The 18,183-nt window shown below is 48.9% G+C and overlaps 1 protein-coding gene across 1 annotated transcript in view; it reads left to right on the top strand.

Annotated features, from left to right (window-relative positions):
- GDPD4 (glycerophosphodiester phosphodiesterase domain containing 4) overlaps window positions 1-12,543 on the top strand; it is a 54,466-nt gene extending 41,923 nt beyond the window's left edge. The window contains exons 13-17 of the mRNA XM_073316638.2: window positions 1,066-1,223; window positions 4,060-4,207; window positions 6,307-6,389; window positions 9,093-9,175; window positions 11,962-12,543. Of these exons, the coding sequence (XP_073172739.2) occupies window positions 1,066-1,223; window positions 4,060-4,207; window positions 6,307-6,389; window positions 9,093-9,175; window positions 11,962-11,993 (504 nt within the window). The 3' untranslated portion in view covers window positions 11,994-12,543. The remainder of the gene's footprint in view (window positions 1-1,065; window positions 1,224-4,059; window positions 4,208-6,306; window positions 6,390-9,092; window positions 9,176-11,961) is intronic.
- The last annotated feature ends 5,640 nt before the right edge of the window (window positions 12,544-18,183 follow it).

Below are 18,183 nucleotides of genomic sequence, written 5' to 3'. Positions count from 1 at the left end.
ATACAAATGCCATAATGAATTAGCTAGCTGTTTACCACAGCTAGCTACTGTTTGGGGTTAGAACTGCCTGTGTGTCATAGGCTCTATAGTGCTAATGGAGATTCTCCATGACCTCATGTGATAAGGGACTGGTTTTTGGGGGTAGGAGGATCCAGGTTCTATCCCTGCTTCTGCCATCTGCAGTTAGGTATGGAAGTGCAAGCTTCCAAGGAGCCAAAGACATATTTCAATAGTTGCTCATCTCATCAGGCTGTATGGGGGCTAAATTCCATAGTGACCCACCTGAGCAGGCTGTGTGGGAGCTAAAGTGCATAGAGAGCTTTGGATGGAGGGTGCTACAGAAGTACTAAGTATTATGACAAATGTAATGTCTGTTAATGATCAATGTCTGAGGCTCCTGGGGGAGGTTAAAATCCCAGTAATGCTCCTGGCCAGATGTGCAGTGCTTTACTTGCAGCAGGGGGATTCAGTTACTTCCTGACACCTGTGGTGATCATCCTCTGAGGTATTGCGTTTGATTTCCCTTATTTTAGCTGGTATAAATACAAATATTGGTGTGTAAAATTATCCCGTGCTTTTAAAAATCCAGATACAGTATCTGACTCCCTGGCCTCCTGTAGCAAGGAGTTCCACAGGCTCCTTCACAGAACAGTCTAAGTCATATCACTGTAGTATTTGACAGGTTTCAGAGTAGCAGCCATGTTAGTCTGTATCCACAAAAAGAAAAGGAGGACTTGTGGCATCTTAGAGACTAAAAAATTTATTTGAGCATAAGCTTTTGTGAGCTACAGCTCACTTCATCAGCTGTAGCTCACGAAAGCTTATGCTCAAATAAATTTGTTAGTCTCTAAGGTGCCACAAGTCCTCCTTTCCTTTTTGTAGTATTTGAGCATGTGTTTTCATTTTATATTTACCCACTGCAAAATCAGATCCTACCTGCATTTCAATGTACCTGGCATGTCACGGAGTGAACCCCTCTTTCCTTGTATTATGGGACTATGTAGAAGACAAGGGACTGTTCAGGAATATCCCTGTTAATTCACTAGCTGCTGTTGTTACTCACAGGTCCTGTGGCTGGACAACACTATGAGGTCCTTTGTTCAGTCTGTAGCTCCCGGGTTTCAGCACACCATGGCCAGTAAGGCCCCAGTTGATGAGCTATTGAGAGACAATGTTGTGAAGCTCAATCTAGTCTATTCTGCAATGTCCAGTGAAGATATCCGGTAGGTAGCTGTATAAGCCTCACATAGGAGGCAAGACACTTCAGTGGAATTGCAAAAAAACCTGCACAAGTAATATGCCAGTTTAGAACATGTGGTTATGTCTCCCTGTAGTGTCTGGCCCGAGTGACTACAACAGCCTGGTACTTACTCCTAACTACAGGAGAAGCTCCATAAAAGTCTCAAGCTCAATCCCGACTGATGAGCATCTGCGTAGGCTACTCCCAGAAGCACTGGAAACTCCCTAGAAGTGGGGGCCCACCAGCGCCTGGACCGTGGTCCAGCCCCCCGATCGACTCCCCTGCCCCCATTGCCACACCTGCACTCCACCCTGAGGCCCTGCCCCACCCAGCCTGTTCCCTCCAAGGCCCCGCCTCTTGCCCCGCGGCCCCACCCCTGTCACTTTTAAAAATGGAGGGTTATGCCCTCCCATGTTTTTCTTGCCTTAAGGGCGAGTGACATGGGGGAGGGGGTGGAGAGGCGCAAGTGGCGGGTGGGGCCTTGGGGGAAGAAGCAGAGCGGGGGCGGGAAGAGGTGGAGCAAGGGTGGGGGCTCGGGGTGGAGTGGGGGCAGAGCGTGGGTAGGGCCACAGGGGGAGGGGTGGAGCACAGGCAGGGTCTCGTGGGGGAGGGGTGGAGTAAGGGGGGCAGGGCCATGGATCCGGGTGCCAGCTGCCTCCCCGCTTCTAGGGAGCTTCCTACACTCCTGCTCCCAGGACGCAAAGGTGGCAGGCCGGCACACCTCCGAAAAGAGGTGACTCACATCTGACATTTGCCAGCCTCTTTGATTTTGGGGAGGATTAGCCTCCCCAAATCTCTTATATGTGCAGACCATGAGCATTTGTATGTATGTGATCATCATCTGGTGCATGTAAGTCCAACCGTCACTGAAGTTGATGTCATAGTTGGTGAATTTTTGCTGAGATCCCAGTGAATCAGTGGTAGTAATGGAAGGAGAAGCCAGGAGTCATGACTCCCTGATTTTTCCATTGATTGCAATAGGTGGTGGATCATCCCCAGAATCAGAGAGTGCTGAATGTTATGAAAATTGACACTCAGCATTAGCAATTCAACTGCTGGCGTCCTTCGATTTTATTTATGTGCAGAGCAAAGCTCCCTCCTGATTATACTAAAGTGTCTTGTTGAATCACAGCTTTGGCACCTAATAGTTTTACCTTCATTTTCAGATCCCAAATCTATTGGACTTTTCCTCTGTACTTCAGAAACCGTGCTGCAGTTGTTCTAACAGTAATTAGATTCACCATGCAGATAACATGTAAAGGGGTGCCTTATTATAGAACAGGAGAAACTAATATATATGGCCTACTTCATTCACGAAATTGTGGATCCTGCAACATTTGGCTTCCACCACAATTTTGATTTTAATTAGCTTACTTTGCATAGTCCACAATTTTGCATGCCTTTTGAGTATGCAGTTAGTACTGCTCCAACATTCAATGCCTGCAAAATGTAAAAGGCTAAAGTGACCGGACTCGATTTCTACAGGAGTAGTTTTAAGACGTTTCGTCTTCTGAATTTTTTATTGTACCAGCCGCTTTTTTTTTAATGACTGTAATTTATTTGCAGCAAAAGGTCTGGTTATCAAAAAATTAGCAGGGCATAACCTAATACTTGAGTGTTTATATTATTCCAGCAATTTTTTTCTTAAACAAATAGATCTACTCTGGCTTTTCCAAATTACCGCTGTTAATAAAGGTCCATTATTACTTTTCTGTGATTTTCCACGTCTTGTCTGCAACTCAGCTGCAAATATTTGAAGGTCATCCCGTGATTCTTATATATATTTATTTTTATTTATATGTGTATATATATATGTAATATAGATACTTATATATAATATCGTTGGCATGGCTGAATAATGAATTGGCAAGTGACCACTGCCCCCTAGTGGATGGTTTATAGGAGACATAACCCTCCAGTACTGGACTACCACTTCTAAAAGTTTACAGTACTTTGAAAATGTAAAATCTCAAATGGAAGGGCTCACATTTCACTCAGTATTTTCTAGAATGGTTCTGTCTCGTGAAAAACTCAGCTCTGCTCTTCTGCTTTTTCTCTGTGGCTGGAATTTCTGCTTTCCCCAAACTGCAAGAGCACTTCAGTTGTCAAAAAAGCAGCAGTTTATTGCTTTGAGTTGGACGGTGCTTCAAACTTTTCTAACAATGCTTGTTCCAAAATTTCAAGCAGAGTTACCAACAGTTTAGTGTTCCACTGTATTGAGTTAAATTGTACAACAAATATTGACACCGACAATATCTATTTAGAACAAGCACCATTTGCTTTAACAATCTAGAAAGAACGGTTTGTTAAGGTTCCATTTAGGAATGATTTATAAAGGGTTAGTAAATGATGAATAGCTGTTATAAGCATGTTGCAAACATGAGAACCAGGTGTTATAGATGCTTATAAGCCCCTCAGTAGAATGCGTTACAGATGGGTGTAAACTGATCTTATAAGTGACCTGTTAGACTTTATCACAATTCATTAACTATTGATTAAAACATCTAATCATTAACTCTTTATAAACTGAACCTTAATACAAAAGTATGACTGAAAGAATCCTGTTTTTACATCATTCTTCAAATGTGACTGTCCCCAGAGGATCAAATGTTCCAGTTTGGCCAATCATAACTGACACCGGTCTTTTCATATAATCAGCTGGTTGGCCAATCTTGGCCCCATCCACTCCGATGCTCTCGAACTCCCAAGGCAATCCTCCTCAAAGGACTCCCAGCACTCCACTGAGACGGCCCAAAGGGAGGCCATTTGCCCTTAAAGTTGCTTTTTGGTTGAGGCAAATGCGTCTTTGTATTTTAAAGGAAATACGCTCAGGCCAACATTACCACCAACCTCTATGTGATCAGTGAGCCCTGGCTCTTCTCCCTGGCCTGGTGCGTCGGAGTGCACTCTGTGACCACCAATGCCGTACACTCCCTGAAGGACATCAACCGACCTCTCTTCCTCATGGTAAGGGGAAAAACCAGCTCTGCTCTCTGGGAGCGAGGGACCCAAAAGACTGTCTTGGGGCTAATGGTCATGGTCAGCTGTGCCTTTTGTGGGACAACTTCATCCCTGCAGTGGGGCAGAGGTGGAGGGGAGACCCCCTCGACCAGACACAAGCTAGGGCAATGTCCTAAGTGGCATCCCTGTTTAAATGGCCCGTGTGGGCCTCAGCAGGAGTCCAGGTTTGCACCAGCCTTGTTCTCCTCTGAACTTGGAACACCTCTGCCCCTTGGGGTGCCATGGTGGCAGTGCATAGGCCCCCCTACACCAGTAGTCCCTGAGGGAAGGGGCGAGGAATCCCCGGCGTGGCTGAAAAACACAGCTGAGTCGAGGCCTGCTAGTGCTGAGAGACTCAGGCCTTGAGAAGAGAGAAAAGAAACCAATTTTAGAGAGCCCCTGGTGAGCTGGGGCTTGCACCTACCTGAGGAGACATCATCCTGCCTACTGAGGGAGGTTTTCTGTCTAGAACAGGGGTGGGCAACCTATGGCACGCATGCCAAAGGTAGCAGGCAAGCTGATTTTCAGTGGCACTCACACTGCCCGGGTCCTGGCCACCGGTCGGGGTGGGGGTGGGCTCTGTGTTTTAATTTAATTTTAAATGAAGCTTCTTAAACATTGTAAAAACCTTATTTACTTTACATACAACAATAGTTTAGTTGTATATTAAAGATTTCTAGAGAGAGACCTTCTAAAAATGTTAAAATGTATGACTGGCACGTGAAACCTTAAATTAGAGTGACTATATGAAGACTCGGCCCTTCTGAAAGGCTGCTGACCCCTGGTCTAGAAGCCCCCTGACCACGCTGGTGGTCTAGGCAGAGGGTCACCTCTTGCAGCACCCTAGCTTCTTGCTCATGCATGATCTGGAGGCAGAGGCCCAAGGAAAAGGAGCACTAGAATCACCTTGCTTGGGTGGGAGAAGCTTGGGTTTTCCTCCAGCCACTCCAAGAAGCTGGTCTGACAGGCCCATGGATCTCACCTTAGATCCCTCCGAATGCCCCACGGGGCGAAGAGGGTCTCCTGTACTGTTGGTCCCATCCATAATCTGCCCACCCTGAAGATTCCTGTTTCACAGATAGCCACAGGGCTGCTTTCACGCTCACAAACTGGATATAATCCCAGATAGGCCAAATCTGCAAAGTTTAGACCCAAATTGGGACTTTCCCAATGGTCAGAGGCCTTAGATTTAGGGATTTGGTTGTAGGGATATGGACAAAGTTCTCATCTGGAGCTTCCTGGGATTCATATCCAGTGATTTGGGGTGGGCCTGTTGCAGTGTTCCCCAAACTTTTCAGGGTTGTGCCCCCCCCCCTTACCTGTCTGTGCCGGGCGGATAGTGGGGCCACGGCTTGTGAGGGGCGGTGGGAATGCGGACAGAGGTAAGGGGGCCTAGGCTGGGACCGCAGCTGGGGGTTGGGGCTGGGAGTGAGGCCGGGAATGGAGCTGCAGCCAGAGGCCGAGGCTGGGGCTGGGAGTGGAGCTGCAGCCGGGCCCACGGCCGGGTGTGGAGCTGCAGTGAGGCTGGGGACGGGGCAAAGCGTGGGGCTGGGAGCCTGGGCTGTGGCTGAGGGGGTGGCCTGGGCCCTGCCACCCTCCCCAATGTTCCTCTGTGCCCCCCTAGGGGGCACACCCCACAGTTTGGGGACCTCTTGTCTATTGAGTAGTCAGCAGGCCAGGATTTAGGCACGGGCTGAATGGTGACATCGCAGGTTGTGTTTCGTCTTGGTGCTGGTACAGGCTCTGTCTGTGTCCAGTCGCCTCACTAAAGGATCCCCATACTAGTCATTCCAATTGAGTCCAGGCTCCTCTCTGCTGCCAGGCACATGGCAGGCCCCATCTCTGAGTACGGTGGTGAGCACTAGGCCATCCAGCAGGAGGTAACACCAAGCGAGGTGGCTGCTCCTTTCAAATGTCAACACACTCTATTTAAACATCAGCAGGAAGGTGTCACGCAAGGGTCAGTCAGGCTACTCATCCAAATTGCATACAAAAATCAGATGTTTGCAAGTATTATTTAGACTAAACTCTTGCTGCTGGACATGTTCTCTGTTGTTCTCTTCCAGACTCCAAAGGAGTACAGAATAATGTGGCTTCTCACAGATGCAGTCGCAGCCCTGCTCATCTCACTCATATTTGCTCTGCATTGGTAAATATCCTGCTGCTAAAATCTCTGGGGATGTTGGGGGCCGCAAACCTCTTAGGGATGGTTCAAAAGCGATGATACGAACGGCCTGTCTACACTACAAAGTTAAGTTGACACAAGGCAGCTTACATCGACCTAACTATGTGGTGTACACGCTGCCATGCTCCTCCCATCGCTTTAACTCGCCTGCTACGCCAACATCATAAAACTATCTTGACGAGAGGCGTTATGCTTAGGGTGACGTAGTTGAGCAACGCCGTGTCAGTGTAGACGTCGGCCTCCAGGAGGGATCCCACAATGCCAACCATGACCACTCTGGTCCCTGTTTTGAACTCCTCTGTCCTGCAGCCAGGTACACAGGTGAACACCCCTCCCCTGTTAAAGCCCCAGGAAGTTTTGAAATTGCTCTTCCTGTTTGCGCCGGTGGACAACTCAAACAGCAGCTGCCCCGCTGAGCAAGCCGGCTCCATGCAGCAAAGGCGCTCCTGCCTGGAGTACCTGGGAGGTGGTGGATCTCCTGGGTCTCTGGGGAGAGGAGGTTGTGCAGGCCCAGCTCCACTCCAGCCTCGGGAATTTGCTTGGGGCATGGAGGAGCAGGACTATGATAAGGACGCGTAAAAATCAAAGAGCTGCGGCTGGCATAGCAATGCAAGGGAAGCAAATAGTTGCTCTGGTGCGGATCCACAGATGTGCAGCTTTTACAAGGATGGGGCTGGGATCAGGGTGGTATTATATGGGTGTGAGGCTGGTGGGGAGAGCAGTCAGGGTGGGGATCTGGGAGCTTAGCCTCAGGCTGTGGGAAAAGACAGTACGATTTTAAGGAAGGATGAAAAGAAACCGAATTAAAACTTTCTCTGGACAAGTGAAAACAGATACCACTGGCATTCACTTTTTCATAGAGATGTAAACTGTGCAGGGTTAAATTACTGATGGAGGATGGGAAATTGATACAATTTTTGTACACCTACTGTAGATTATTCATTCAAGAAAAGAGATTTACTTCTCCTGAGGAAGGTTTTTGTGTTAAAACAAAACCTAGTTTTCAAGGCATCTTTACTTTAGTAAATTCCTGGACCGCCCTACACTCCCTGCCCCCGGCCCCCATTCCATGTGTTTTCTAGGGCTGCAGCAGCACCAAAGGCACTCCACCCTTGTGGGAGATTAAACACGACAGCCACGCACACACCCAGCTGTGAGAGCCTCAATGTGCTTGTGACGTCCCTATTCCTTCCCCTTTAAAGATACTTTCCCCTGCATGTATGAAGTTTCCCTCAGCATTACATAGGGGTATGTTTGCCGGGGTGTGGAATAAAAATCTACTTATGGAAACAGAATTTATTTTTATTATTCTCCATCACGGACAATAGTAATAGGTGCATGTGCATTGCAAGGTTCATAGCACGGTGCAAACAAACAATGCCAGTCTCAGCACGCTATGGCTACACGTATTACTTTGGCTCCATGTTAAAATGCTCCTTCAAGATCTCCCTCAGAAGAATAGCTCCCCTGTCCCCCTGTCCCTCTCCTCTTAGAGTTCTGTGTTCATAACGCACAGCACAATACTGAAGAGCAGTGCGGGATCCATGCTTTCTGACAGAGATGGCTGGCTCACAGGTTACCAGAGCAGTTGAAATGTGGCTGGAAACCTACAAGGATGCCCAAGGAATGATGGGATTGAGAAACCTGCATCGTGGGATGCTGAACTTGCCCCTATGAGGCATTGCAAACCCTTCCCAAAGCACCGTGTGGCCATTTGCATAGTGGGATAGCTACCCATGGTGCACTGCTCCGTGTCGATGCAAGAGCTGCTACTGTGGCTGTGCTCCCCTGACACAAGGAGCATCGTGTGGCCATGCAACAGCGGCTTAATTACAGCAGTGGCTGTACATCGCCAGAGCTCAACTCAACTTTGTAGTGTAGACATAGCCTAATTCTGCCTGGTTGCCATGCAGGGGAGTGAACTAGCTGACCTGTCCAATCCAAACAGGCCTTTAATTAGCAGTGTCTCGTCCTTTTCACCCAGTAGCCTGGCTTTCCCCTTCACATTTCTTAACCCAGCTCTTCCTTTTCATGCCAATGCCAAACTGCTTGGCCCCTTCACTGGGACCATGCGTCCCTATCACGTTGGTGAGTGAATTGCTCCTGTCTCACCTCCATCCCCCATCCCAGCCTCCAGCTCTTCCTCCTCCTTCCCCCTTTCTTGTCTGCTGTCCAGCTCAGCTTGTCACATTGCCTGAATGTCGATTGTAAGCTCTGCAGGGCAGGGGCTGTGCTTTTGCTCATTTCCTGGGACACCTCAAACACTTCCAGGTGTTCAGCTGACAGCAGTAATGAATAGATCTCTGCAGCTGGCAGCTGGAGGGACCCTCAAAGCCCTGCTAACATTCAGTTGGCGTTTAACAGCCCGGGACAGTCTTGGACTTAGGCTTCTAAGTCACCTAGGCGCTTTTGAAAAATGTGACCTTATTTGTATCGTGTTAGCACCCCGTGGACTCAATCATAGATTGGGCCCCTGTTGTGCTAGGTGCTGTACAAATGCAGAACAAATCCAAGAACCAACAGCTGGGCACATCAGCGACGCAGGGGTGGCACACAAGGAAATCCTGAGACAATACCGGGGAGCATGAGCCGCAGTGGGCTCAGTGCACCAGCTGCCTGACCTAGTGTTCAAGCTCATTGCTTCACTGCTGCTTGAACTCTTTCCAGGTGGCGAGAGAAGGGCTTCTCCTGTTGTTCAGATGACAGCGGCGTAGTGCTCGAGAATGGTACATACAACAAATTCCGAACAGGTGAGTCCCACGCTCGTGGGGGTTGTGGCTCCAGCACTCTGTACCGAGTCCAGCATGGAACCTGGCTTGGGGCTTGTCTAGATGAAAGATTAGTGCCTGGCCAGCTGGGGTGTAAATCTACAGCACCCTAGCCTGCTGCATGCTGACTGTCCACATGTACTCTGCTGCCACTCGCTAAACACTCCCATTGACCTCCTCCCGTTTCAAAGCAGAGTAGATCAAAGCACACTAGGGACCGTTGTGAATGGGGCAGTGAACAGCAGGCTAGTGCGCTGTGGATTTAGTGCCCAGCAAGCTGGGGGTATAACTATTCTCTAGACAAGCCCTTACGCTCTTCGTTCACTTACACCTTAACACTGGCCATGCCCATGGTTACAAAGCACTACAACGGTCTATGGCAACGGCTCAAATAGAAATAAGTCACCAGGACCACATGGCATTCACCCAAGAGGTATGAAGGAACTCAAATGTGAAATTGCAGGACTACTAACTGTAGTCTGTAACCTGTCATTTAAATCAGCTTCTGTACGAAGTGACTGGAGGATAGCTAATGTGACACCAATTTTTAAAAAGGGCCTCAGAGGTGATCCTGGCAATTACAGGCCAGTAAGCCTGACTTCAGTACCAGGCAAATTGGTTGAAACTATAGTAAAGAACAATATTATCAGACATATAGATTAATATAATTTGTTGGAGAAGAGCCAAAATGGTTTTTGTAAAGGGAAATCATGCCTCACCAATCTACTAGAATTCTTTGAGGGGGTCAACAAACATGTGGACGAGGGGGATCCAGTGGATATAGTGTACTTAGATTTTTCAGAAAGGCTTTGACAAGGTCCCTCACCAAAGGCTCTTAAGCAAAGTAAGCTGTCATGGGATAAGAGGGAAGGTCCTCCCATGGACTGATAACTGGTTAAAAGATAGGAAACAAAAAGTAGGTATAAATTGTCAGTTTTCAGAATGGAGAGAGGTAAATAGTGGTATTCCCCAGGGGTCTGTACGGGGCCCAGTCCTATTCAACGTATTCATAAATGATCTGGAAAAAGGGGTAAACAGTGAGGTGGCAAAATTTGCAGATGATACAAAACTACACAAGATATTTAAGTCCCAGGCAGGCTGCGAAGAGCTACAAAAGGATCTCACAACTGGGTGACTGGGCAACACAATGGCAGATGAAATTCAGTGTTGATAAATGCAAAGTAATTCACATTGGAAAACATAATTCCAACTATACAGATAAAATGATGGGGTTTAAATTAGCTGTCACCACTCAAGAAAGGGATCCTGGAGTCATTGTGGGTAGTTCTCTGAAAACTTCCACTCAATGTGCAGCGGCAGTAAAAAGAAAAGTGAACAGAATGTTGGGAATCATTAAGAAAGGGATACTGCGTGCAGATGTGGTCACTCCATCTCAAAAACGATATATTGGAATTGGAAAGGGTTCAGAAAAGGGAAACAACAATGATTAGGGGTATGGAACAGCTTCCATATGAGGAGCAATTAACAGGACTGGGACTTTTCAGCTTGGAAAAGAGACGATGACTAAGGGGGGACATGATAGAGGTCTGTAAAATCATGACTGGTGTGAGAAAGTAGAGAAGGAAGTGTTATTTACTCCTTCTCATAACACAAGAACTAGGGGTCACCAAATGAAATTAATAGGCAGCAGGTTTAAAACAAACAAAAGGAAGTATTTCTTCACACAACGCACAGTCAACCTGTGGAACTCTTTGCCAGAGGATGTTGTGAAAGCCAAGCCTATAACAGGGTTCAAAAAAGAACTAGATAAGTTCATGGAAGATAGGTCCATCAATGGCTATCAGCCAGGATGGACAGAGATGGTGTCCCTAGTCTCTGTTTGCCAGAAGCTGGGAATGAGCGACAGGGAATGGATCACTTGATGATTACCTGTTCCGTTCATTCCCTGTGGGGCAGCTGGCATTGGCCACTGTCGGAAGACAGGCCACTGGGCTAGGTAGACCTTTGATCTGACCCAATATGGCCGCTCTTATGTTCTCAAAACACAGCCTCTTACATTGTCCATGAGCGCTATAGAGTACCCTAATATTTTGCAACCTCTTTAGTCTGCTCCATAATTTTGCCTGGGACACAGATTTACAGTGTAACTGGGTTGGTGGTTCAACGAGAACAGAGCTCAGGAGGTACAGTCATGTTGGACTTAGGTATTCTGTATAAAGCACACACTGATAATACAACATTAAGGCCATGACTTTCAATGCCTAGGAGTCAGGAAATGGGAAAAGTTTTGGTTAGCTCATCCACACTGCACATACTGTACTCTACTAGTTAGAGGTGCATCTAAATGTATACACCAAAAAGCACCTGATTCAACGCTCATTTACACCGATTTTACTGCACTGTAAGTCCTGTGATTTTGATGGTGTTACATCAGTGAAAGCCTGAAGTTAACTGAGAGCTGCGCTAACATTACAGCTCGGTGAAACATTCACAGCTGAATGCCCCAGACTGCCAGGAGCTTGGGATGGGAGAAATTGAGAATTGTAAGGTCTCTGCCAAACCAGCAAACCTCTGACACCTCAAACTAGCAGGGGCTTTTGCAGCCTCATTTGTCTTTTGAGCCCTCAAATGAAAACAAAATGGCGAGGGCTTGAAAACCTGGGTACACGACGTGACTAAAATAATCCCCTGGGACACTCAGAAGAAAACGTTGAGTTGTTTTCAATGCCCACTGCTGATTGACCTGGGATGCCACCCACACATGTCCGTGGGCAGTTTCTGTGGTTCAACAAGTCTCCTCTTTCCAGAGCTCAATGATCTGCCAACTGTCGTGGCCTGAGAGAGCAAGGCCAGCGGTGTGGTGCTGAGGTCCCACCTGGCATCTGGAGAACAGCCCGTCCCAGGCTGGGGAGGAGCTATGGCACCATACAGACACTAACTTGGGATCAAGCTGGAGAAGCCAGGTGCTGCTGTGCCGTTAGCCGGAGGCCTGTTGGTCAGAGCACTGCTTGTACATGACAATGGCGGTGGAGTTTGGATGAGCCTGAAGGGCCTTTGATCCCACGCAGAGGGCAGCGAGCCTCTGGAACTCAGTTTGATGGCTATGAAGTGCCCTTCCCTTCAGAAATCCCTAAGACTCTTTCCGTATGCCTCTCCCCAGTGGGAGGCCCCAGGGCCTGCTTGGGATGGTGGCTGGATGGGCGAGCAGCTGTAGCGGCCGGCTGTTGACAGATACAAGGCAGGACCCTCCCAGCAGAACTGAGTCTGTCTCTGTGCGATCGCTGGCCTTTAACACTGGGAGAGTCACCTGGAAACACGCCTTTTAATAAGTGGATTTAAAGCTGCTATTGGTTTAAGTATTTTTGTATGGAGGAAATAAAACCCACCTGCGGAGAGAGAGTCTGTCCGGCTCAGTGAGTTCACCGGGAAGGGAGGGTGGGGGGCCCAGTGTGTCGAAAAGAGCATGTCTTGCCCCCCTTCTCAGCAGTGAGGGAGGCCTGGATACAAGGGTACCACAGCATGAGGGATGAGGGGAGCCAGACACCCCCTGGCCTCCTGTGTGCCATCAGGGGGTGATGGTGGAATAATGGGCCTGACCCAAAGTCCACTGGAGCCAATGGGCCTCTTGCCGGTGATCTCATGAGGCTCTGGCTCAGCCCAGCCACAGAACATGGCTCCACTAGGCCTTCTCTGCTGCAGAGCTGGGAGCCAGGAGGGCGGGGTCCCAGCAGTGGCTATGGAAAGGCTCAGCTGCCACTTGGCTGCGCGCACACTCCCCAGGACTCAGCCCGGGGAAAGGGAGCAGCACAGAGTGCAAACCTACAGCCCGCAGCCGGACACCCCGTTACACGTAACAAAGAGAACCGGGTGTGTCAATCCCCTAGGCAGCTTACATTGGGAGGCTGGCCTGCAAGGCACAGTAACTGCTGCACACGAACCGTCTGTTCCGTTGACGGCATTGTACACACAGTAGCTGGCGCTTGCTTGCTTTCCTTCCTTCACTGAGGCTCAGTCCCCCCACGAGCTGCCCGTGTTGCACCAGAGGGGCTGGACTTCGTCCCTGTGAGGAGACTTTTCTTTGCTCCTGGACAAACACACAGGCTTTATGGTGCATTTGAAAAAAAATAGACTATTGAAATACTATGATCAGCGTGGGTGTTGGTAAGACAAGGAGTTTCTCCAGGTAGTCAATAGCCCAGAGCCTGGGCTGCATACAGCATGTGTGTCTGCCCCATCCAGCCTCGGCACATCCATGTATGGCTGCCGTATGCCATGCCGGTGGGGCTTTAACATCCTCTCTATGCTGCTGCTGGGAGGGGGCAGAGCGAAGATCTTGTGAGGGCTGGTGAAGGGTTTTCCAGGTCATAGAGTCCTGTATTTCTCACAGACAAGGTAGAGCACAGACAGGGGTGCCCATGGATGGTGCATGACCCTCCTGCCCTGCCCCTTGTGTCCGAGACCCCTGAAGCCTCCACCCCCACAGCTGGAGCCCTGCCCCCTCAACAGCAGGAGGTGTCCCAGCCCGTCCGCCCCATCTGCCGCCAGCCCACCGCAGTCGCTCTGGCCAACCCAGCCACCCAGGCTGATGGCTGGCCCAAGCCCCAGGCCGCCGGCTGGAGCTGAGGCCCCACTGGCTTCAGGGGAGCGAGGGCGGGGCCTCAGGGCAGAGCATGAGGTGAACCATGGCTTGGGTTAGGGGAGGCTTACTTCCCTTGGCCTATGCTACCTGTGGTCCATGGGGGTGGTGTAAGGGGCTAGCCCATGCCAAGGTGCATCACCCCTGCTGTGGTGGGGGGGTTTGAGAGCTGGGGAGTTGGTTTCCTTGGCCTCAGGAGAGAGGCCAAGAAAGGTAGGTCGGGTAGCTGATTGTAGGTTTACTGCAGTGGGGCCCACTCCATAGCACTGGCCTTCGCTTTAATGGGGTCTGCTGCAGGGGAATACCTGCTTCTCTGGCTCTCCTCTTTAGACGGCATTTTATAACTGTGCCCCACCTCACCTTTTTAAAATCCAGATTGCTGATAGCACATGATGGGAGTCGCTAAATGCAGCTTTTCAATAATCTGACGAACCATGTGCACATTTCCCAGGTTTAGACCATAACCGTGCATTTGAACATATGCTGATGCATGCTGTAAACTGTAATTGCTATTTGAAATAAACTTTAGCTCACACAGTCTGGTGCTGTTGCACTCGAATTCAGCAGGTGTTCCACATACAAGCCTCAGATTGGGAGGAAAACATGGCGATACTTTATGGGCCCAACCTTGTGCTCCATAGGCAATCCCTGAATAGCTGCATGTTTCTGCTAAATAAAACTGCCAGCACTGAGAGAGTCAATATTATTATTGCTATTTTAGCATCAGTCATTAGGTTTCAGAGCCAATGCTCCGTGGAGCTGAATGGAGGAGGGCGCTGCACTATAGGTTCAGGCCTGGCTAACTGCACAGGGGAAATTTTTTCTTTGCCTCCTTAAGAACTCTTTTTTTAAAAAAAAAACCCCAAACTATCAGTATCTATAGAACCAGATGGGGGCCAAAGGCCCTGCACTATGGCATACAAGTACATACCAGCTCAGTTTTCGGGCAGGCAGGAGATTGGTAATGGTGCTGGTTTTTCCCTTAGCCCTTCTGCTGTAAATGATGCCCAGAAGCCAAGGGGGTAAGTGTTGGATTTATTTTTATAGCAATCATCATTCGCCCCATCGTCACAGCTCTTTTATTTTCACAGAGCAAGGCCCAACGAGACTGTTAAGCTCATGGATGGTAGGTTGACCTCCTGCTCAGCACAGGCCGTAGAGGTTCACGCTGTAGTGCGGCCTGCGTCAAGCCCACAACCCGGAGCTGAGCTAGCGCATAGCATTTAGAAAGCCAGCCAAGCATGACTTAAATGCCAGGATCTAGCAGATCCACCACAGCCCTTTGTAATCCGTTCCACAGTTAATCATCCTCTGGGATGCTGGAAGCCCATGTGCCAGTGTAACACTGACAGATTCCGGTTGTCGGGATCGAACCTGCGACCTCTGGAGCTTAGTGCATGAGCCTCTACCGCATGAGCTAAAAGACAACTTTTATCTCTCTCTGCTCAGTGCCACTAGATGGGACAGCACACCACACCCAGAATGGTGTGTGGGTTACACCAGCTCATGCCAAGGCCCCTAGGCCTCACTGACCAATGCATAGCTGGAAACCAGTCTGGCTTACCTGTGTGTTAGCGTTGTTAGAATAGATGTTATGTTGCTAAGAATGTGATTAGTATTGAGACTTGATGAAGTGATCGTAGGATGCTGCATGCCTTGGTCTCACTTAGAACGTCTGCAGTCCATGGTGCAAAGTGACGCAGAGAGTTTGCATTGTAAACCTCTGTAACCGTGTAACTCACCAAACAGGAAATAAGCATTACCGGTAATTAGCGTAAAGTATTGGTCCTGCACGCACGACGTCCCATTGCAACCAACCGAGCCATTGTGAAACGTCAGAGGACAAAGACTTTGGTGATTGCCGCCCCTTGCCCTCCCCCACCCCCTTACACACACACACACACACATTCCATCAGTTTGAACTGTGGGGAAGGGAATTAAAAAGGCCTCATAATAAGGAACTGGGTCCACATGCTGCTTCGGTGCTGAGGGATGGGGGGGCAAAGATTTTTAAGCATTTTACAACAGCATCTATTACCTTCTGAAACCTAAGAAAGACTGTAACTCATTTGTGTGTATATGTTTACCTGCTTTAACTGTGTACATAATTAATTAACTCAGAAAAAGAAATGAGCGTTACTTATTATAGGCTGTTGTGAAGGCCAAAACTCTAACAGGGTTCAAAAAAGAACTAGATAAATTCAAGGCAGCTAGGTCCATCAATGGCTATTAGCCAGGATGGGCAGGGATGCCATCCCCCTATGCCCTGGCTGTCCTTAGCCTCTGATTGCCAGATGCTGGGAGTGGATGAATCACTCGATAATTGACTTGTTCTGTTCACTCCCTCTGAAGCAGCTGGCACTGGCCACTGTTGGAAGAGAGGATACTGGCCTAGATGGACCATTGGTCTGATACAATATGGCCATTCTTAAGTTGTCTTTGGTGAGAGTTTTGGGGTGCCACTGACCTGAGATAAGTGATTGGTCCTATGGGACTGGGAGTACCCTGAATAGTGTTTGGTGTAAGGGACCATCTATCACAAAGGCAGCCTTACCTTGTGGGGAGAGAGAACCCGGAGTGCCCAAGGGGCCTGTTCGTGACTCCATGCTAAGGCTGTTGAGGAGTTCACACTTGTTACTTGGTTGGTGAACTCTTAAGTATAGAACTCACAACCAATTGGGGGCTAGTGTCGTGACAGTCTGCCCGAAGGTGGCACCCATGTTTTTGAGCCCCCTCCAGACAGCTTGACAACCTCAGTGTTAAAAATTTGCACCGTATGTCTAGCCTGAATGCATCTAGTGTTAGTGTCCAGCCGCTGGAGCTTGTTTCGGCTTTGTTTGGTAGACTGACGAGCTCCCTACTTTCAGTTCTCTCTGTGTATGTACTTACAGACCATGAACAAGTCACCGCGTAGCCATCTCTTCAACGAACGGAACTGCAAAGAGCCTCTCACGAGTCCTTCTATTCTTATTTTTTTTATTAGCGTATTTCACACAGACGTAAGTTTTCATGTTACATTGCGTGTGTGAATATAAACAAACAGCCACTAATACACGCAAGGTATGACACAGACCCACACACACACAAACCCCAAAGGGACTTCTGAAACTGAAACACACGCTCAGGCTAATAGCTGCATGTTTGGGGTGAGCGCCAGGCTGCTGCTTGCATGACTCGCACTGTGTTGAATGAGTCGAGGTGGCACAACCGTGGTAGCGTTGAAACCAGTGATCGTCTTTTACGGAGTACAAACGGAGCAAGAGTAATGAATGGCTGGGGCCTACTGCAGCCTGCAGAGCCAGGCAACGGGAAGGGCAAAATAACAGGGGGCTCACAAGAGTGCAATACGAACCATTGCCGCTAGGGGTGTAGCGGAAAAGGGCCACGAAAGATTGATTTGGGTGACCTAGCAGGCTGAGTTCTGACCCCCATATTGGTCGTACTCCAGGGAAACGCCACTGACATCAGTGAATCGCCCCTATTTACACAGGCGGAAAGTGGTTCAGAACCAGGCCAAAGTTGCATCCTCTGCCTTCAGATGTCTATGTGCAGCCCCTCATGCATGTCAAATGCAGGAACAGTGGAACAACAGGGCCCAGTGTCACTGTTTTACGTATGGTCCTTGTTTAGGAGATAACGATGAAGTTAATTTGTGCACTGCTGTGTGCGAAGTCCAGTGATGGACAGTAAGACAGTGCAAATGTCGTACCCGTGTTCTCGAGTGCTGAGCGAGGCAGAGAGCGGTGGGGAAGAGGGAAAGGTCAGAGGAAGACAGTTGAGTGTTGGGACGAGCAGCGTGAGAATGCAACACCGATTGTTCTGGATTGGGCTCGTATGAGGCAAATCAAAGGTGTTGAGCCAACTAAGCACATTTTTGCTGAGACCCACCCAGTGTTAGTGACACTAGAATCAAAACTCAACCTCAGCCGATTCTTATAGGCCCAGCTGCTGTCACAGCCCCTTGAGATCATGCCTTTCAAGCGCTGGTTGCTGGGAACCAACCATACAACACGACTTAAATTTCATTCACAGCATCAGCCACATCCTCCCTTTAGTCGGCTACACACAACTCCCTGTTTGATGCCATGACACCCAAGTCTGGGCTACTGTCCTTTCAGAGCTGCGTGCCCAGGCTTGTCGATGCTGTGCCTGGTGGCGGAGCTGACTGACAGGTGGCGGCTTTGGGTTGCTAACCAAGGGCATGATCCAAAGCCCACTGAAGTTGATGGAAAGGCTCCCACATGAATGATCTGTTCGATTGAGCCGTGGAAGCTACGGGCAGAAAAGATCAGTTGTGCCACTAACTGTTCTAGTCACCGATGCAGGAGACGCCCTCTTTGACTCAGAGTTCAGGGCAGAATTTTGGTCCAAACCACCTTGTTGAGCAGTGGCG

Source organism: Lepidochelys kempii, chromosome 1 (assembly GCF_965140285.1).
Source record: "Lepidochelys kempii isolate rLepKem1 chromosome 1, rLepKem1.hap1, whole genome shotgun sequence".
Lineage (NCBI taxonomy): Eukaryota > Metazoa > Chordata > Testudines > Cheloniidae > Lepidochelys > Lepidochelys kempii.
This window is presented reverse-complemented; position numbering and strand designations above follow the sequence as displayed.